This window comes from Macaca mulatta, chromosome 4 (genome assembly GCF_049350105.2).
Source record: "Macaca mulatta isolate MMU2019108-1 chromosome 4, T2T-MMU8v2.0, whole genome shotgun sequence".
Classification (NCBI taxonomy): Eukaryota; Metazoa; Chordata; class Mammalia; order Primates; family Cercopithecidae; genus Macaca; species Macaca mulatta.
This window is the reverse complement of record NC_133409.1, coordinates 41619503-41640732: the sequence shown is the minus strand read 5'-3', so window position 1 is coordinate 41640732 and position 21230 is coordinate 41619503. Positions and strand designations below refer to the sequence as shown.

The window sequence follows — 21230 nt, the reverse complement described above, 5'->3', positions numbered from 1 at the left end:
AATCTATATATCTGTACTTCCTGAATCATTTAATGTTCAGATGAACAGACTGCTTAGTTCTCATCAAAAGGGTTTATTTGATAACGCTTTTAAGCTCACCAGTACTTGATTCTCAAAGGGTGATCATTAGTGAAAATAAAGAGGGATTTAATAAGTCTAAGATATCCTGACCCCAACTGTAGGAACATTATATTAATAGAGCGTTACGGTATTGGAAAATTATCTGAGTAAATAGTAGCCATCCTATTCAATGAAGATTGTGATCATTGATACATAAACCTTTGACTTTTGAATGCATGCTTTCATTCGCAGCATGTTGAGTTGAATGTGGGAATGTAGTATCTTAATCTGTCTGAGGTCACTGACTGATAGGTAATTTTAAGTGTCAACTGGGCTCAGCTGTGGTACCCAAACATCAGCTGTTGCTGGGAAGGTATTTTGTAACCATGATTAACATTTGCAATCAGTTGACTTTAAGTGAAGGGGATTATCCTGGCTATGGGTGGGCCAAACGCAATCAGGTGAAGACCTAGGAAAGAAGAAGGAGGGGGAAGTCTGCCTTAAAGCTGTGACATGGAAATCCTGCTTGAGTTTCGAGCCTGCCAGCCTGCTGCACACATTTCACACTTGTTAGCCCCCACAGTGGCAGCAGCCATTATTCCTTAAAATAAGTCTTTATATACAATATATTTCTCTCCAGAGAAATAGCCAAAAATACTATTGGTTCTATTTCCCTGGAAGAACCCTCACTGATACACCGACACTCAGGAAGAAAATTAACAGTTTTTACCTGGAATCATACAAATCATTTTAATTATTTAAGAGATAAAATTTAAAAATTAATCTTTCCTGATTTTTTTTAAGGTAAAAACAGGATATTAAACTCGCAGTGAAAAAAATGGATGTCTTTTAATTTCAGGTTTTAGGAGAAAGAAATGGAAAGAGTGGCAAAGTAGCAAAGGACGGTGATACAGTTTAGATACGGTTTCATGTTGAAATATGACATCCAATGTTGGAGGTGGACCTAGTGGGTTATGTTTGGGTCATGGGAGCCAATTTTATGAATGGCTTGGCACTCGTCTCATGGTAATGAGTGAGTTCGCATGTGAGAGCTGGTTGTTTAAAAGAGCCTGATGTCTCTCTTGTTCCCTGTCTTGCCATGGCTCCTTCTGTAAGCGTCCTGAGCCCTCAGCAGAAGCAAATACCAGCACTGTGCTCCTTGTACAGTCTGCAGAACTGTGAGCCAAAATAAAATTTTTCTTTATAAATTATCCAGTCTCAGGTATTTATAGCAACACAAAGCAGACTAACACAGATGGGACTGAGGAAAAGTCTTAAAACATTCTGAAATGAATGTTCTTCACCTGTCCAATGCTTTGCTGTCCTAAAGACTTAGTGTATCACTATCCTTAAAATGCCCATAAAGTCATACACTGAATTGGTTTGCTGTTCTTTAGTATCGTTCTTCATTCACAAACTTTTAGATTTCACCTCTCAAGTCACATAGCTATAGGGATCCACCTATAAAAAATTGGCTCATTGAGGGGAAAACTCTCTTGTTCATCTTTATCAGTAGGTTCTTTTTGTTGTTGTTGTTTTAGACGGAGTTTGGCTCTTGTTGCCCATGCTGGAGGGCAATGGCGCGATCTCGGCTCACTGCAACCTCCGCCTCCTGGGTTCAAGCGATTCTCCTGCCTCAGCCTCCCGAATAGCTGAGATTACAGGCATGCGCCACCATGCCCGGCTAATTTTGTATTTTTAGTAGAGATGGGGGTTCTCCATGTTGGTCAGGCTGGGCCTGAACTCCCGACCTCAGATGATCCACCCGCCTTGGCCTCCCAAAGTGCTGGGATTACAGGTGTGTGTATCAGTAGGTTTTCATTACATTGTGGGTGAGAGAATGTGGGAGGTCTGGAAGCTGCAGGTGCAGAGATCAGAGTGGTGTGGCCCTCTTCTTTTTTTTTTTTTTTTTTTTAATTGAGACGGAGTCTCGCACTGTCACCCAGGCTGGAGTGCAGTGATGCAATCTCGGCTCACTGCAAGCTCCGCCTCCTGGGTTCACGCCATTCTCCTGCCTCAGCCTCCCAAGTAGCTGGGACTACAGGCGCGTACCACCGCGCCCAGCTAATTTTTTAAAATATATTTTTAGTAGAGACAAGGTTTCACCATGTTAGCCAGGATGGTCTCGATCTCCTGATCTCGTGATTCGCCTGCCTAGGCCTCCCAAAGTGCTGGGATTACAGGTGTGAGCCACTGCGCCCGGCCAGTGTGGCCCTCTTCTAACCCAAACACCTGGTGAAGGTTCAGTTGTTTCTGTGATTTAGCATTTAAGGCTAAATCCTCTGGGCCATCAGTTGAATAAGTCAAATAATGAAACGCAGAGTTGCTTACAAAATGAAGCCATGTGAGTAAGTAAACGCACAGGTACAGCAAAGGAAAGCGCTTTTTCTCAGCCTTGCTTTTTCCCTCTGCCTGAGTGTTCTCTCTTGGCTATATAACTTGACTTTCCATTTACATCAAGTCATGGAGTCTCAGGATCAGAAGAAGCTCTAGAGATTAAAAAAAAAAAATTCCAACCTGTGAACAGTGCATTAATCCAACATCATCATCCCAGATCAGTGTTTGCGCACAGCTATCTTCAATGTCAAGAAACATAACTTTTTACATTCTGGTAACTTCCAGTCACTGTTATCAGTTTTCTCTTCCAGAACTAAATTTACACTTCCACTAAAAGTGTAAATTCTTCCATATGTTAACCTTTAATTCTAGTATTTTATTCCTCTGGAGTCTTGTCTTATTTTCTCCTATGTTATGTCTCCTATGTTATGGCCTAGAATATTTATGATAAGTCCTGGGTCACTCTCTTCTGAATGTGTTCTCATTTATCATCCTATTTCAAATATCTTGCGAGTACCATGTGGTATGAGGACCAGAAAACAGAGAACGCTTGTCTTCTATTAGGCACGCTGGTGTCTGCCGATTCCGCTGGGACACTGTTAGGGTTTTTACTTCCTCAGTGCGCTGATGATGTTTAGTGAGCTTGTTGTCCAAGTGCTCTCCTTGTTTCTGGTGCAGCTTGGGTAGGTCTTCATTTTATACCTGTCCAGTTGAACTTTTTTTAAATATAAAAAGAGATGTTCCTGTTTATTCCTACTGAATTAATAAGAATATAGCCTATTCAGTAGGAATAAACTGAATAGGCTGTATCCTGTCTAAGTATAGCTCATTATTTCATTCTTTGAGATCATTTTGGACCTTAGTCTATCCATCTCTTAGTTTTCTTTTATCTATGGATATAAAGCACTTGTTGTCATATTAATCTTTAATAAAAACGTTAACTACCTTTCTTTCCATTGCCCACTTCTCCATCTTTCATCTGGACTATTGCAGGAGCTTGGTATTCACGTTCAAGCCTATGGATAAGTTTTTCACACTGCTAGAGGGATGTCTGTTAAAAAACACAAACATGATTGATTCTCATATTCCTGTTTTTATGTCTATCCCTATGGCCACCATTTGATCCCTTTTCTCCACTTGGACGAAGTAGTTACATAACTAGTCTTTGTCCCGTCTCTCTTTCTCACTGCAAGTTCATCCTGGCCTGTCTGGATCACACATTTAGCTGTCAATACCCTTCAGTGGCTCCCCACTGCCTCTGTTTGGTGAAAACATTATGCCTTTGGCTCTGTATCCCCTCTGATGGCATGCCCCAAAGCACCCCATCTGGCATCTTTGACATGATTTTACTACTCCTAAAGCAAAGCAAGGCAAGGAACCATAGTTTCATTTTCTTATCTTTCTAATGGTGTGGCTCAACAATAAAACTAAACACTAAATTAAACTGCTCACAGACCCTCAGTGAATTAGGTAACTAACAGAAACACAGTCCAGGCATCTGTATGAATCTTCTGTTGAACTCAGAGATTGATTTCTTTGCCTCATTTGGAATCTATAAAACTGGATTTCTTAGCCTAATTATCGTGAGGGGAGAGGATATCTTTGCACCTTTAACTTTTATCAAGTAATTCAGAAGTTCATGTGGTGCACATTAATGAAGTAGTATCAATGAGAGTAATGAATACGAGGGCTGAGAGGCACTCTAATATGTGCTACTGGATTAAGGTTTAATGTGGCATTTCACACCTAATGTTTAGGAAAGGGTTTTAAAGCTTAGTATCCACACCTCACATTTGTATAAATGAATCCCTAGAGTTTGAAATTTGTTTATGATAGAGCAGACGTGGGAAAATGGACTCTGTAGGCTCCATGAAGTGTTTTGCAGTGAAGATTTATAGAAATGTTATAAAAAGGCACCACAGGGACCTTGTACTTCTGGCTGATGGCATCACCACTACTAGGGCAGTATTTACTGTTTTTCTTATATGCCCGTTAACAAAAAGTGGTCAAATAAAGAAGATTAAAGCAAATCTGCCTTTTCCTTTCAAAGGGCTGATACTTCTTTGTGCAGTATTTCTTTATCCAGCCTCTTTGACGCTATGCATGATGCTGCAAGATGGCAGAATGTTGTGCCTTTATCGTCACAAAAGCCATCAGTAAGTGGCGTAATTCTAGGAAACTCTGAGGCCGCCCTTTAACTTTAAGAATAGAGTGGCAAAGAACCAAATGGGAACCTTTGTTCCTTAGTGGTTGTTTGATTCCATGTCAACCTGTGTTGGCTTTGTCATTTTCAAAATCATGCATAGGTTTTAAGTTGCATAAAAATATTGTTAAAACTCCTGCTAGAAGTAAATTGCAGTTTATCTTGGGGAGATGCATTAAATACTTAAAAGATTACTGAAGTCTGGGAGTTTTGAAGAATTAACCATCTCCTCGAATGTAGGAATGTGGAAAAGAATTTTAGAACTTCTGGACCCTGATGAAAAGTAAATAACTTATACATACATGGAACTTGTAATTTACTGGTGACAGACCATTCAATCTGCAGTAATAATTTATGTTTTCAGCTCTAGCCCTTGAATAGTACAAATTAGGCTCTTTTTTCTTTCAATAATGTTTTCGTAAAGCTCACTGGGCTTTTAGAAAGGAAAATTTTAGATTTGTTTCTCACTGGTTAAGCAGATTTCTTGGATTCATTCATGGAGTGTGCTGTTTTCCAACTTTATGGTCACAGGAGTCTAGGAAGCATAAATGTGAACAGAAAGCTGATTCTATGTGTGTGTATGTGTATGCATGTGACTACATGTTAGTCTTTTATATAACGTTGTGACAGCTAGGCCCAACTCATGAGCTTACTTCCCCAACGATCAGCAGGTTTGACTCTGTTTCATATTCATCCAACTCACAGGTTGGACATAGGCCAGAGATGCCAACCAGCCAGGGTAGGAGGACAAAGAGACATAAATTTATTGTGGACTAAGCAGGTGGGGCCTGCAGTTGCTCAGGGGCCTGTGGGACTGTTTTAATTATAGTAGCTGAGTGGTAGTGTTTTTACCTATACATGTGAATACATTTTAAAATTATACCACAGAATATTTTTACGCAATGTAAAGCCAATCTAGTTGTAAAATCAACCCTGTTGCACGAGGCAATGTCTCATTTCTCTCAAATTTGTACAAAGTCTCTATTAATACAACATTTGTCACTTTAATGATTTAAACAAAGTAATTGCAAAACCTGACTGACTATTGGAGAGCTGCATGCCCATTTCCCGTGGGGACTGATTTAAAAGCCTCTATATCTGCATGTGACGTGCAAGGATACTTGTACCACATCTAATTGAAAATGCTCCTTAGTGCTGGAGAAGAGTTCAGGGGGCTGGGCGCGGTGGCTCATACCTATAATCCCAGCACTTTGAGAGGCCGAGGTGGGTGGATCACCTGAGGTCAGGAGTCAAAGACCAGCCTGGCCAACACAGTGAAACCCCATCTCTACTAAAAATACAAAAAAAATGTAGCCGGGCTTGGTGGTGGATGCCTGTAATCACAGCTACTCAGGAGGCTGAGGCAGGAGAATCACTTGAACCCAGGAGGCGGAGGTTGCAGGGAGCCGAGATTGTGCCACTGTACTCCAACCTGGCAACAGTGAGACTCCGTCTCAAAAGAGTTCAGGAATTCAGAGTAGTGTTTATTTTACTTTGGCAGATATTTAAATTTAAGGTCTCACCATACCCCTTTCCGTATTTGCCTTTGTTTTGGATCAGAACGTCAAAGGGAATTGGGAGAAGATGGTACTCACATCCCCACAGGGGCCAAGCCACAGTATTCCTGGAATTCCGCAAGAGCTAACCCTATATCCATTAAAGTTTGGGTGTGAACATTTAAGAAACTAATCTCAAATGAATTTAGTCTTAAGTGAAAAATGTGTCCTTTATAAGGGGAGGAAGAAAATCCTTTATTATTATTATTTGATCTGTGGTGTTTGCTTTTTTGTGACAGTGATGCAGCTAGTTGATGTTGGAGGCAGGATTTACAAGACAGCAGGATGGGAGCATCTTGACTCGGTGGAGATGATCTGTTAGTTATTGGAGCAGCAGCTAGCTTTATTTGGAAAGTGTAAGCTGTATTTGGGTGACAAACATTTCTAAATGAAATTAGTCATTTGCTTAAGACATAGATTTTCATTTTCTTTACCAAAAGGTAATTTCAAGTATGCTTATTTTATATGTGGGTTTTTTTGTTATTCTTTTGCTTTTTTGTTTTGTTATGCTTTTGCTATTGTACATACTGACCTGATTCTCTTGAAGTAGAGGAAAGAAGTTAATGTGGATTTGAAAATATTTTCATTTCACAAATAGTATGATATTGATGTGTATTACACCTATGTTTATTGATCATCTGATTAAAGAAAAATAATAGGAAATAACAAATGTCTCATTCAAGAATAAAAGTTTATAAATATAGAAAATTATGGAAGTATGTTACATTTACAATTTGTATTCATTTTTTTATTTCTTAATAAGATCTTGAATATTGGAGGCATGCCTCCTCCCTTTCCTTCCATCTCCACATAAGTTGGAGAGAGATCTAGGATTCAAAAACATCTGGGTCAAGCATTCGTCATCAGGAGAAGCACTGGACTAGGAGGAAGGTGGTCTAAATTTTAATTGTAGACTTGGCGCCAACTAACATTTGACCTAGGCAAGGAATTTCATTCACTTCATGAGATTTGGCTTCCTCGCATGTAAAATGATGCTAACTCCCTTGTTTTCTCAGGCCCATTCAGCTCCAAAACTCCATTCTCTTTTGTTCCAAAGACCCACTGCACAGATTGACACAATTTAAAATAAACTCTAAAACTGAAATTTCCTGCGTTTCTTCATGCCAGAGATCTAATAAATACATGTGAACTTAATTAAATCCACCAGCCTGTGGAGGGAAAAAGTTCTGAAGATTCATTTATTTTTTTCAGCATGTGTTTGCTCGCCATTTAGTACATCCCCCAGCACCATGCTGGACAGTAAGAGTAGATACGAAGAAGTACTTCCTGATAGCGTTGATAGTTGAACTGGAAACACCTTGAAAATAATTACAAAGCAAAAAATGGACTAGTTACAGCAAACTATTATAAAGTATAATAATAGTTGGTATTTATTAAGCACTTCACGTTGCTGGCACCACACTCATTTAATCCTCACCCTAATCCCATAAGGTAAATGATAGTCATCACCCCAATTTTACAGAGAAAATGGAGGCACCAAGAGAGTTAAGTGATTTGTCCAAAGTTACTGTTTCACACAAGAGATTTAGAGAGGATATTTTACTTGTCTTAGACTCCCTTGGGTCCTCTCTTGGATAAGTAGGTTTAAGTACTGAGAAAAAGTAAGGGAGTAATTTGGGAGTGGGAGGATTGCTTTTGACTTGCTAAGCAGACTTGATTTTTATTAAAACGCAAAAGCAACAAATTTTTTTTCTTAATTTGGGGGTTGGCGCATTTTAATGTCATTTATTGTAAATTCTTTTTGGAGACAGCATACATTTTAAGCAGTCTAGAAGTGAAGAGTCTTAAAGTGAGATAGCTTATTTCAGGAGAAAACAATAATCACATGATTCTGTGCTTTGAAGAAAACGATCCAGAAAGAACTAAAATTGGGTCAGGTGTTGAGCATCGCTCAGCACCGCTGGTAGTGACTGCCCAGAGTGGTGGGGACTGAGGGTGGGGGGTGTGCTGGGTGTAATAGAGGCAGGTTTTTCTCCTTTGGAGAATTCCCGAGTATAGGTTCTGTCCTTGAAACTTCAGTTGCAGAGGAGACACTCCACATTGTGATCTCTAGTGGGAGCCAGCATAATTCTTCCCTTGCCTGTCTTCCCTGGAGGGTTTCAGGGACATGGCACTGGTGGCCCTTGTGATCAGTGCTGCCAACCCTGTTTTTATACATGCTCTGGGGTGGTAAGAATGTCAGGAAAGTAAAGGGAGCTGCTCTGTGGGTACCAGCCATGCCTTCATTCATCCAGGGGCTTGCAAACGTTACGATAGACAACCTGGCCCAGAAAAGAAGAAAAAGCCTTTCTTCCTCAGGCCTCTCTCTCCATACTGAGGAGTCTACTGCTGCTTGTGCGAGCAAAACTCTTTCTCCTCCCATCCTGCTGCTCTGCCTCTGAGAGGAAGAGGGAGCTGCCCAGCGGCCTCACGCAGTAACCCTCTGCTGGTGAGTTCCCAGAACCCAGCATCCTGCAAGCTGCCGCTTCTCAGCTGGGGAGATGGAGCTGCTCTCCGCCCTCCTTGATTAGGATATGTCAGGGTTGTCAGGGCAACTGTTAACGGCAGCGTATCATATTTTCCCCTCTCTGCTGTGAGCTGAATATTTTACTGTGCGGTAGCAGGAAGAAGACTGGGAAAAGGTGCTGCAGCAGGAAGAAGCTGATTGAACAGGTTAGGCAGTGGTGGGAGGCACCAGACCCTGCGTGTCTTTAGTAGGGCTTTTCTGGAAAGTGTGTGTGTGTGTGTGTGTGTGTGTGTGTGTGTGTGTGTGTGTGTGTGTATGTGCGCGCGCGCGCGCGCGCGCATGCATGCGCCCGAGCAATCACCAGCGCATGTGCCTGTCGGGGAGTCAGTGGGAGGGGGCTGGTAGGGGAGGTGGGGAAGCTGCTGCTAGGTGAGGGGAACTGCAGGGCCTCAGTTGCCAAGTGGCTGGTACTATCTGTCAGCTGTTTGCAAACTGTTTACCCATAGGGGATCTATTACAAGTGCTCAAATGAACAGGCAGCTTAGGAACTAGCAGCTTCCTGGGAGCTGCAATTACATAAGCATATATTTTTAATATAATAATAATTAAAAAAAAAAAAAAAACAAGTAGCAGCGGTATGCCTGGATCAGCTACAGCTCTCCGACACGAGAGACTGAAGAAGACCAATGCAAGGCCAATTCCCCTTGGTTTATTCACCATTAATGAGGAAGACGAACAGCAAAAGAATGGAAATTCCAGAAGACCGAAAGGTATGCATTAGCTCCATCATTTGGTCGGAGCCGGATCCAGCCCTTGTCTCCCACACTGCCTAAAGAACGTTTTATAAACTGTGCTGCTCGTGCATGCTCCGGGGAGTGCTTGTGACCTCCTAGCACGGTTTGCTGGTAGTGTTTATACCCTCGGTAGGGCTGTGTATGCATGAAATGGGAAACAGTTTTTGTAGATTTGGTATATTTCAGATCAGTTGCCTTTTTTGACTTAAGCTACTTTCTTGGCCTAGAGATCTTTAATTTTTCCCATGCTCACTTCAACAGTGACCAGTCACTCTGTCCTCATCAAGAGGAGAAAATACTGAGTTATCAAGGTTTAAACGAACATCTCCCCACCTTCCTTAGGTGCCTCAGATAATTTTTGCTTACTTTAATGAAGTGAGTTTCTGCTTTAAAGGGATGAGTTAAAGTGACTCAAGAGTGCAACCTTTTCTAGGCAAAGGGTCAAAATGTCACTTCTCTTTCTATACTAAAATGCCTACTAAAATGCCGAGAGTAAAGAGGGGCACAGCAAACATTGAGGGCGAATGTGGAGGGTGAAGCTAGGGAGCAGGGAGCAGATCGTGAGGTTGTATAACTTCTGATGATAACTTTGTCACTGAATGCGTGTATGGCAGTTGAAACGCACAGGGTACAGAAAAGGGAAGTCTGACCCTTGTGTTGTTCTTTCACGGTGTGAAAGGTAGCAGCAGCTTGCCAGCTTCTTGAGGGCCTGTGTACTGCATCATCGTCAGCATTGTCTCACAGCTGCCCTCCCAGGGCTGTAATTATCAGCCAGAGACAGCAACATCAGGCATTTTTGAAAAAGGGGCTTTAAGGCCTTTGTTTTATGTTTTCCAGCATCCTAAGTCTTGCTTCCCCTTCCCCAAAATATATAAGCTGTTCTTAAACAGATGGGTTATGAGTTTTCTTGCTTTTATGTGCTGATTAAATTTTAGCATGCACTTAAATTATTCTGTCACTGAGATATCAAATTTTCTTCTGTGATGGCAGAGAGGTAGCGTCACAAAGTAGAAAGCAAATATTTAAGCAATGATAAAGTGAAGAGTGTTAAATGGAATCCAGTGTCTGAGGACTCCTGGTTTTCTTTTTCCTGGTTCTTGAATGAATCTTTCTTTGCTTTTCTTAAATGTAATTGAAACTGTCTACATCAGATCCAAAAGCATATTTCTTCCTTTTTATGAGACTGTACGCAGGAAAGTTCTAATAAGTAGAATCTTAGTACTGTAGTTGACTTTTATTTACTATCAGACCAGGCTCCTGTCTGAGAACCAAATGACCTCAGAATTCAAATGATGCTATGACTGGAAGGTGACTTAATGTGATTCTTTTATTTGCCTGTGAATTAGATCGTTGAACCAGAGTGTGTTGCTCTGGATGAAAACTAAGGACTTTAAATTTTTAGCGGCAAATCATTTTGCCTCTGAAAAGTTGGTAACTTTTAAAATTAATGTGGATTTGTTGAATTGTTCCCATGGGGTATTTTTGGAAACATTCTTGATTTGTGGTACTTTTCCTTGCATATCTTTTTGGCAGTAACTTAGGATAACCATCCATTTTATTCTTAATAATTTTCTTTTCTTTTCGAGGTGGAGTCTTGCTCTGTTGCCCAGGCTGGAGTGCAGTGGCGCAATCTGAGTTCACTGCAACCTCTGCCTTCCAGGTTCAAGCAATTCTCCTGCCTCAGCCTCCCGAGTAGCTGGGATTACAGGCACCCGCCACCACACCCAGCTAATTTGTTTTGTATTTTTAGTAGAGACGGGGTTTTGCCATTATTGGACAGGCTGGTCTCAAACTCCTGACCTTGTGATCCTCCCACCTCGGCCTCCCAAAGTGCTGGGATTACAGACGTGAGCCACCGCACCCTGTCCTCTTCTTAATAATTTTCTTGAATACCTCTTCCTGTCTCCTGTTGTTGTTTTGTTCAGTTGCCTTTTAGTATTTTTTTAAAAAGGAAGAGAAAGGGGAGGAAAGAAGATGCTTCTAAAAACCTATTTATTTTTGGCAATTTATGTAGGTTCTTGGATAAGAGAGACTTAATCAGGGAGTTTCTGACCCCCTACCATTTTTCTTTCTATCCCTGCCCACAGTGGTGGGGAGGGCAAAGGTGGGTATTGGAGGAAGACTGAGAAAAACAATCCTGTGCTGATAAGGATGTCCAAACTTTCTGTGGATCATCAGTTGTCTCTGTGACACATTCAATAAAATAACCAGATAACCCTGGGCATCTCTAATTATGCTCAGTGAATAAAATTATTGGCTTTGACTGAATTTTTCATTGGGTCCATCTTAACAATAGGAATATTCACTTTGTAGTCCAGCTTTGTTCCATGGAAAATGATGGAAATGTTCTGTATATGCACTGTCTAATACAATAGCCATTAGCCACAGCTGCAGAGCTTGAAATACAGCTAGTGCAACTGAGAAACAAAATTTTAGTTAAATAGCCACATGTGACTACCTTATTGGACAACACAGTTCTAGTCTGTAGAGCTGTTACGTTCTGAATTTGTGTCTTCTCTGGTTTGTTCGTCCTTACTGCTTCCTGGTATTGGATATGGTTGGGTCCTGAAATGAATGTGGTTATTAAGAAGAACATTGCCGGGCGCGGTGGCTCAAGCCTGTAATCCCAGCACTTTGGGAGGCCGAGATGGGCGGATCACGAGGTCAGGAGATCGAGACCATCCTGGCTAACACGGTGAAACCCCGTCTCTACTAAAAAATACAAAAAATTAGCCGGGCGAGGTGGCGGGTGCCTGTAGTCCCAGCTACTCGGGAGGCTGAGGCAGGAGAATGGCGTAAACTCGGGAGGCAGAGCTTGCAGTGAGCTGAGATCCGGCCACTGCACTCCAGCCTGGGCGACAGAGCGAGACTCCATCTAAAAAAACAAAAACAAACAAACAAACAAAAAGAACATCAAGGAGCAGACAGCCTCTTTACTGCATGAGAACACAGAAAACTGGATGTGTAGATAATTCCATTTTTCCTTTTCCACTTAAATGTTGTTGCACTGTTCTGATTATTATTATTATTACCAGTCACTAGTTGCCTGTATCATTTGTTGCACCTCTTAATGGACTCTTTTTTTTCCTCCTTTTTATTTTTATTTTTTCTTTAGAGACAGGGTCTTGCCCTGTTACCCAAGCTGGAGTCCAATGGCACGATCATAGCTCACTGTAGCCCCCAACTCCTGGGTTCAAGTGATCCTCCTGCCTCAACCTCCTTAATAGCTGGAATTACAGGCACATGCCACCACACCCAAGTAATTTTTTAAAAAGTTTTTTGTAGGGATGGGATCTTGCTGTGTTGCCCAGGTGATCCTGAACTCCTGTCTTCAAGTGATCCTCCCGTCTTGGCTTCCCAAAGGGCTGGGATTACAGGCGTGAGTCACTGTGCTTGGCCCTCTCTTATTTTCTAAATCAGTTATTCCCAAAGCATCATAGCAAGATGACATACAGATTATATTTTGTGTGTGACTATTATGATACACAATCAGAAACTTTTCCCACCCCATGGCCTAATCTGCCAACCATACCCAAACCTGGTATCCAAACCTGGTTTTCATGCTTAGTATCTTTTTTTTTAAACTGGTAGTAAAGAAGTTTACCATCTAAATTTGATGAGTTGAATGTTTCCGTTCAGGATTATCCTGGCTAATGATGAGTACCATCTTTTCAGGTACCATACTGTTGGGCAAACATCAAATAACTCAGTAAGAGTGAGCGTGGAGATTACCATCTGGGTTTCTGTGATGGCTTCATAGTTATCTGGTGGGGTGGCAATAGTTTGTTTAGGTGGTAGACTAGATAATTCTTGAAGAAGTGATTACTCTTCCATGTAATCAGTAGGAGTGTAATGTTTTACATACCTGACTGTTATTACCATAGTAATTAAATAGTCACTGGGAGCGAGCTGGGCTTATGCTGATGCTCTTATACCTCAGAACCTCAAGCCTCCTTGTAATGCTGACTTCAGGACTGGCTTAGGAGAGACTGTTTAGGTGCTGCAGTAACTAAATGCCCTTGGATAGGTCTCAAGGCAAACCTGCCTTATGGTGAATTTTGCTGAGCACAGTGATTATTAAGTAATAAGGCGTTTTCCTCCTAAACCAGCATTTGTTAAATGCTCACTCTGTGGCAGATTGCTCTGCTGGGGTTTTTTGGAAGTAATGCAAAGATAATTGACATGGTTTCTGCTCAGAAGTGCAGGAAGAAAAATATGTACAAATAATGCAAGAGTATAAATTGAAGTCAGGAAGGGAAGAGGATGAGAGTGGTGGAAATGTTAAGTATGTGCCAACTGTGAAGACATTGGCCTCAAGATTTTAATCTGAAACAGAGCGTTTAAGGGATATAGACTCCTCTCCCATCCCAAATGTCTGGCTGAGGTTGAAGACCTCAGACCTTAAAGGCGGGAGCAGAGAGAGTAATGGACAAAGCATCTTTTAAATGTCATTATAGAAGCTAGACATCCACACAATGTTTACCTGCAGATAGACACTTCTAGAGGCTTCATGACTATTACACAATATATTTTACAACTTCTGCTTTGTAATGGTCTCCTGACTCATTCTGTGAACTGCCTAAAGCAGTCATCTGATTGACTTTATACTCCTGTCTTGTTTTTATATAAAACCTGATTGATGTGCAGCTCTAATACTAAATTTACTCATGAGACTTGACTCTAAATGACTTTTACTTGATTTTATCAAAATTATCATCTCCCTCAAAAGACGAAAGACTCATCACTCTCTAGGTGGATCATGGTCTTCCTGCTTTCAATCTTTCCTCTTTCCAACCCATCCTCCATAGCATGCCTCTATGACATCTTTCCAATGGGAATATCTGCGTATTAGAAATAAACTTCTCAGTGAAACAGAGGTCTTGACTAGCAGTCTTTAAGCCATATTTAGTCTATAGCTATGTTTATTTGTCTCCTGCAGGTGTTTATGAGTCAACATTTAGAAACTGATTTTTTCCTAATCTGGATTTCAGCTTCCCTTGAAAAATTGGAAGACACAGCCACTCTTGTCGTCTTCCCAGCAGTCATCAGCTGGAGCGAAGTAGCAGGTGTCACCATAGCTAGAGACAGGTCATGCGTGCTGCAGTGCCCCTCTTCTAGAATATACATTACATGGCCTGCCTCAGTTATCTGCATTACCGTAGTCATTGCTTTTGTGACCCCTGACCTAAGGAATAGTCCAAGCCCCTTAGCATGGCACCTAGACTACCTGCCAGCTGGTCCCTTTTTCCCTCTTCATCCTCCTTCCTGCCACTCTTTGCACTTTGTGCTCCAGCAGCACCAAAATGCTTGTTGCATTTGCCTGCTCCATCATGTTCTTGCATGCCTCTGTGTCCTACTCATGCTCATCTGTCCATTTTCCTCATCTTTCTTCCTCATTTGGGTAACTCTGACTTACTCTGTAGAATCAGATCACATGGTATCTTCTCCAGACTTTCCTTTGGTGCCATGTCCAGGAAACCGCCTCTCTTGCTCCCAGCCTCCTCATTCCTGGCACAAAGGGCAGCCCCTCGCTGTGTTCCTTCGGCACTGTAAGTCCTGTACTGACTTCAGCCCTGACACTTACTTACTTCAGTGTAATGAAATCATCCATGCACGCATCCATGCCCTTCCTTCCTACAAACACTGTAAGCTTTGTAAGGGCCAGGACTCATCCTTTTTATACCCTGTACCTTCCAGAGTACATGGAACATTATGAAACAAAGGCAAACTTAACACTTAAAATAACTTTTACAGACTCTGAAGGTCTTCATAATATAGGAATTCTAAGAAATGTTGATAGCATTAGAATTGTCCTTTCAAGGTAACTACTTGGAAAGAGACAATTCTGTGTTTGATACATTAATCATATTATTCTCTATCCAACTGCATTTGTTTAATAGTATAACAGAGATTATCTCTTTGTCTTCTTCTCCTCCTTTTTTTTTTTTTTTTTTTTTTTTTTTTTTTTTGAGGGAGGCAAACTCTTGCTCTGTCTTTCAGGCTGACGTGCAGTGGTACGATTATGGCTCACTGCAACTTTGAACTCCTGGGCTCAAGTGATCCTCCTCAGCCTTCCAAGTAGCTTGCAACTAGAGGTGCACACCACCACACTTGGCTGTTTTTTTTCTTTTAATTTGTAGAGGTGGGGTCTCGCTTTGTTGCCTTGGCTGGTCTCCAACTCCTGGGCTCAGGTGATCCCCACACCTTGATGTCCCAAAGTGCTGGGATTGCAGGAGTGAGCCACTGCACCCAGCCCTGTTTTGTTGTTTTCTGTCATGCTATTCATTTTTCTTTGGTGGAAAAACAAAGGTATATAGTTATAAGGTGCTATTAATTGACCACTTTGTGAATATCAAGGTTAATAATGCTTTCTGTCCCTTTTGTTAGCTAATCGTAGATTAAATTGTAAAGAAATACAACTTCTCCTTGAGATCAGGACACAGTGGTTCTGAGAAACTGTACTCCCCCACCCCCACTTTGTTAAAATGTGTATTTCTGGAGCCTGCAGTGACTTCTTTTCTTTTGGCTTTTCCACCATAAAGGTAGAATTTCCTCCAGTTAAGGTTTCCAAATGAAATATAATCTAGTGTTTATCATTTATATTCCTATCGGATAGGTGATGATCTAGCAACTGTAATGTCCTTTTCTAAGTTATGAATCTTTTTGTTTTCCAAGAGGAGTCTTAGAATAAGAAATGTGAATGCCTCTATAGAATCATTCTCATACATTTACTTGTTTCTTTTTCTCTTTTGTTCTGTGAGGCTTGCACCATTGTCTTCCCAGTGTCCTTATGCGTGGCATTTTAGGGCTAGGCAAATGGTTTTAGCTGTAAAATTTAACAGCTAGGGAGGCAAAAATATATTTTAGAACAATGGTATCAAAGATCCTTATTTTGAGGAGGAAATCTTGAGGTCAAATTGATTGGCATAAAGTTTTATTTGCTGAAGAGATCTTAAATGTAATATTTATTCAAAATATTTATATAAAAATAATAGGGGATGGAGCAAGGATCACATCATCTAATGTATGTCTTGTACTTATTGGATTCTCTGTAACTATTGAGTAAAAGAATACAGCTGTTCCCTAGGCATTCTGTGTTATATAAGAAAGAATTACCACATACATTACTGTGTACAAGAGGAACATGATTTAACCTGTGTTTGGTTATCGAAAGTTTTTGTATAGTGAGGTACAATATAAAATGTAATTTGCTTGCTATATAAAACTAAAAGACTGAAAAATTGTGTGCCTGTTTCCAGAGCTATAATTGATGGAGCTAAAAGAGCTGACTCCTCCAATCACAGGAACCAAACACAATTAAGTATTTGCTTAGAGCCTCCTGGCTGATAACTCTTAGATATTATTTATTAAAAGATTATAGTCTGAGTTTGAATTGAATGTCCATTTCCATTAACATCCGTGTGTCTCCAAGAGCAACTTTAATTTGTTGTTACAGAAATTATCCAGGTGGCTCCAGGCACCTTGACTATGTTTTTCATTTAGCAGAAACTTAACAGCAATGAAAATGATTTTACCGAGAGACTCCATCTTAATTCTCAGATCATCTAGACATTTAGGAAAAACCCACTTTATGTTGCACCTTCCATATGTTATGTTAAGTTTATGTTCTAGATTTGCCAATTCAGAAGATAAGTCATGCCCCGTTATACCCCAGACTCAGATGCAGAGGCCCAAAATGTGTCACAGATGGACATAAGGCACTGTTTGAAATATTTACCAGAGCACCGTTTGACATTTATGCCAACTGTAAAATGCAGGGTTTTTTTGTTTTTTGTTTTGTTTTTCCAGGCTATCTGCCCAGCATTGGTTTGTTAGTAAGAAAATTCTCATAGAATCTTTCTGGATTCCAAAGAATTTATAATCCCAGGTCTAGTGTGGAGTGGGAATGACGTTCAGGAATATAGACCAAGAAAAATTATCTTAACAGTTTTGATCTTGAATATATATGGTTTGGGGGACTAGATTCATTCTAAGTTAAAGTTGCAGGCCTAATAAAGTAGTAAAAATATATTAAAATACCAAGATTCAGCAGAATCTGCCATTCTAAAATCATTATTGAGAACAACAGTATGGAGGCTCGAGCCACCTCTGTACTCCTAATAGGATTGCTTTCAAGGTCACTAGCTGAGTGCATGACCAAGAGGTGTCTTGGAGCTGGGCAGGAGGGAGGAGAGTTGGAATCTCTATTAGCCCCTTTTAAAAACTTCCCAAATAATGTAGCTTAAGATCTAAGTAAAAATGCAACTTTGAGAGAAGTTACCCCCTTATAAACCAGTTGTCGTCTCTGAGCCCCGATGTAGAACTATAGAAATTGAGAACCAGCCACTCTCAGGGATATCAGTTTACATAGTGGGAAAACAGGATACTAGGAAAGTTTCAGCATGTTCACTAGTAGTGAGTGGCCACAGGTCCAAGTTTGCCACAGTTATTAGAAATCCAGGCTATATTTGGTGTGAGAAACTGTGAAAAAAGTGCTTAGAAAAAAGTGATAGAAAAAGTGCTACATGTGGAAGTATGCACATTACTGTTATTAATATTTAAACTTTCTAAGCCTCAGATTCTCATCTGTGGAATGAGATGAATAAAATCATGCTCACAGGTGATGGCGAGTATTAGAGAGAATACATAGCACTTACCTTATTCTCTGGAAAATAATTGGAGCTCATTATATGACAATTATAACATTGGTAATTTATAACCAAATGTCTCACATTTTCTGATAACTTCTACTGACATGTTCTGTTGGGAGAATGGCCTGGTGGAAACACCATCGTGCTTGTCTGTGCCAGATCTTAACCAGTCTCTTTTTATAGAGATATTCTCCCTAATCTAATTTCTTTCCTTAACTTGCTTGTGAGTGAAAATTTCTAGGAAGGCTGCCCCCTTTCTTGTGTCGTTTTAGTCACTTTCCTGCCATAGGCGTATGTGACTGGTCCTTGTTCTGTGTTTGCTCATGTGGATCAGAAGTCCTAGCTGCCAGGTAGATTGCTCATGCAGTACCCTGTAATTTTGTTGTGTTAAATGAAGGAAATACATTGCCATTATGTCAAATCACCTCATTTGTTATTTTAAATATGATTAAGGGAGTGTACCTGTTATTCCTTGGGATTAATGGAAACCTCTGATCTGCCTTAATCAGGGAACAATAGCAGTGATCGTCTGCCATTTTAAAACCCAATTCAAAAGGATTTTTTTTTTTTGCAAGGGTTTTTTTTTCCTTCTGATGTGGGGTGTGCGTGTGCGCTCATGTGCATGTATGTGAGTTGCTTGATGGTAATGTCTTAGGCTAGTGGACAGGTTTCTGCCAGTGGTTGAGATTATGGATGCTTACACTGGGGATGCCAAATGTATCCAGGCTTATTTTATGCAGGCTTATTTTCACATACTTATTTTCAGCACCAAGACTTCTTATTCTAAGTATGATTAACCATCTTTTCTTTCAGTACTTCTTGTTTCTCTGTGCTAGTCTCGTTTTGTTCTCTAGTCACTCAGAAGTAAGTGCTATGAACACTTATGGTGGAGAAAGCCTCAAATTAAATGTTATTTGCTGCTATAATTGAACCTATATATGCCAGCGGATCTGTGTCCTGGTACGGTAGATTATGTCTCGCTTGGAGCTCTTCCCTCTACCTGGTATGTACTTCTGCTGCTTCTCCTCTTTCCACTTCACTCTACCTGGTCAACACCTACTTGTCCTTCAGTTTAAATGTCATTTCCTTTGCCAGGCATGGTGGCTTATGCCTCTAATTCCAGTGCTTTGGGAGGTCAGAGTGGGAGGATCATTTGAGCCTGGGAGTTCAAGAACGACCCTGGCAACAGAGACTCTACAAAAAATACAAAAATCAGCCAGGTGTGGTGGTGTGCGCCTGTGGTCTCAGCTACTCCAGAGACTGAGGTGGGAGAATCCCCTGAGCCCAAGGAGGTCGAGACTGCAGTGAGCCATGATCGTAGCACTATACTCTAGCCTGGACAGCAGAGTGAGACCGTGTCTCAAAAAAAAGAAAAAACAATTTGTCATTTCCCTAAGGATGTCCCCAGACCAAGCTAGTCTCAGATTCTAGGCCATTTCTTACTCCAGGCAAATTGTGTATTAAGTGTTTGCTGAGTTGTTGTTTATTGTCTGTCTTCTCAACTAGACAGAGCTTCCAGAAAGCAGTGAATATGTCTGTCAGATTCACACTGTGCCCCCAGCACCTAATACAGAGTCTAGTATGCACATACTTTCTTTTATTGTGCTTCACAGATACTGCATTTTTTTACAAATTGAAGGTTTGTGGCAACCCTATATCAAGCAAGTCAGTTGGCACTATTTTTCCAATAGCATGTGCCTACTTCTCATCTCTGCATCACATATTGGTAATTCTTGCAATATTTCAAACTTTTTCGTTGTTATCATGATACCATATTGGCCAGTCTGATCTCAAACTACTGACCTCAGGTGATCCTCCCACCTCGACTTCCCAAAGTGCTGGGATTACAGGCATGAGCCACTTAACAAATATTGTGTGTGTTCTGACTACTCCACCAACCAAGCCATTTCTGTCTGTCTCCCTCTCCTCAGGCCTCTCTATTCTTTGAGACACGACAATTTTGAAATGAAGTTAACTAATAACTTTACAATGGTCCCTAATCTAAGTGTTCAGGTGAAGAATTACATGCCTCTCACTTTAAATCAGAAGCTAGAAATGATTAAGCCTAGTGAGGGAAGGCATGTTGAAAGCCTAGATAGGCTGAGAGCTAGGCCTCTTGCGCCAAACAGCCAAGATGTGAATGCAGAGGAAAAGTTCTTAAAGGAAGCGAAAAGTGCTACCCTGGCAAACACACAAACGATAAGAAAGCGAAATATCCTGAATGCTGATACAGAGAAGGTTCGAGTGGTCTGGATAGAAGATCAAACCAGCCACATGTTCATTAAGCCAAAGCTTAATCCAGAACAAGGACCCTCACTCTCTTCAATTTGGTGAAGGCCGAGAGGTGAGGGAACTGCAGAAAAAAAGTTTGAAACTAGCAGAGGATGGTCATGAGGTTTAAGGAAAGAAACTTGTCTCTGTAACATAAAAGCACAAGGTGAAGCAGCAAGTGCTGATGGGGAAGCTGCAGCAAGTTATCCAGATCTTGCTAAGGTAATTGATGAAGGTGACACTAAACAACAGAGTTTCAATGGAGATGAAATAGCCTTCTGTTGGAAGAAGATGCCATCTAGGATGTTGATAACCAGAGAGTCAAAGTCAATGCCTGGCTTCAAAGGATAGGCTGAATCTCTTGTTAGGGGATAATACAGCTGGGTCATTGCAATCATTGACTTGGAGTTGAAGCCAATGCTTATTTGCCATTCTGAAAATTCTAAGACCCTTAAGAATTATGCTAAATCTACTCTATGTATGCTCTGTCAGTGGAAAAACAAAGCCTGGATGACAGCACGTCTGTTTATAGCATGGTGTACTGACTATTTTAAGCCCACTATTGAGACCCACTGCTTAGAAGAAAAAAATTCTTTCAAAATATTACTGCTCATTGACAATGTACCAGGTCACCCAAGAACTCTGATGGAGGTGGACAAAGAAGGTTAATGTTGTTTTCTTTTTCCTTTCTTTTTTTTTTTTTTTTTTTTGAGACAGAGTCTTGCTCTGTCACCCAGGCTGGAGTGCAGTGATCTCAGCTCACTGTAACCTCTGCCTCCTGTGTTCAAGTGATTCTCCTGCCTCAGCCTCCCAAGTAGCTGAGATTACAGGCGTACACCACCACACCTGGCCAACTTTTTGTATTTTTAGTGGAGACAGTGTCTCATGTTG

The 21230-nt window shown here is 40.9% G+C and overlaps 1 protein-coding gene across 4 annotated transcripts in view; it reads left to right on the top strand.

The window, feature by feature from the left end:
* MAP7 (microtubule associated protein 7) overlaps positions 1 to 21230 on the top strand; it is a 210021-nt gene that overhangs the window by 15848 nt on the left and 172943 nt on the right. The window contains exon 1 of one of the 4 annotated variants that reach the window (XM_077999445.1): positions 8626 to 9393. The exons of 2 other annotated variants lie outside the window; for them this stretch is intronic. In XM_077999445.1, the coding sequence (XP_077855571.1) occupies positions 9261 to 9393 (133 nt within the window). In that variant the 5' untranslated portion in view covers positions 8626 to 9260. Of the gene's footprint in view, positions 1 to 8625; positions 9394 to 21230 lie in introns of those variants that run through there. One more of the 4 variants, XM_028847150.2, reaches the window with a different exon arrangement.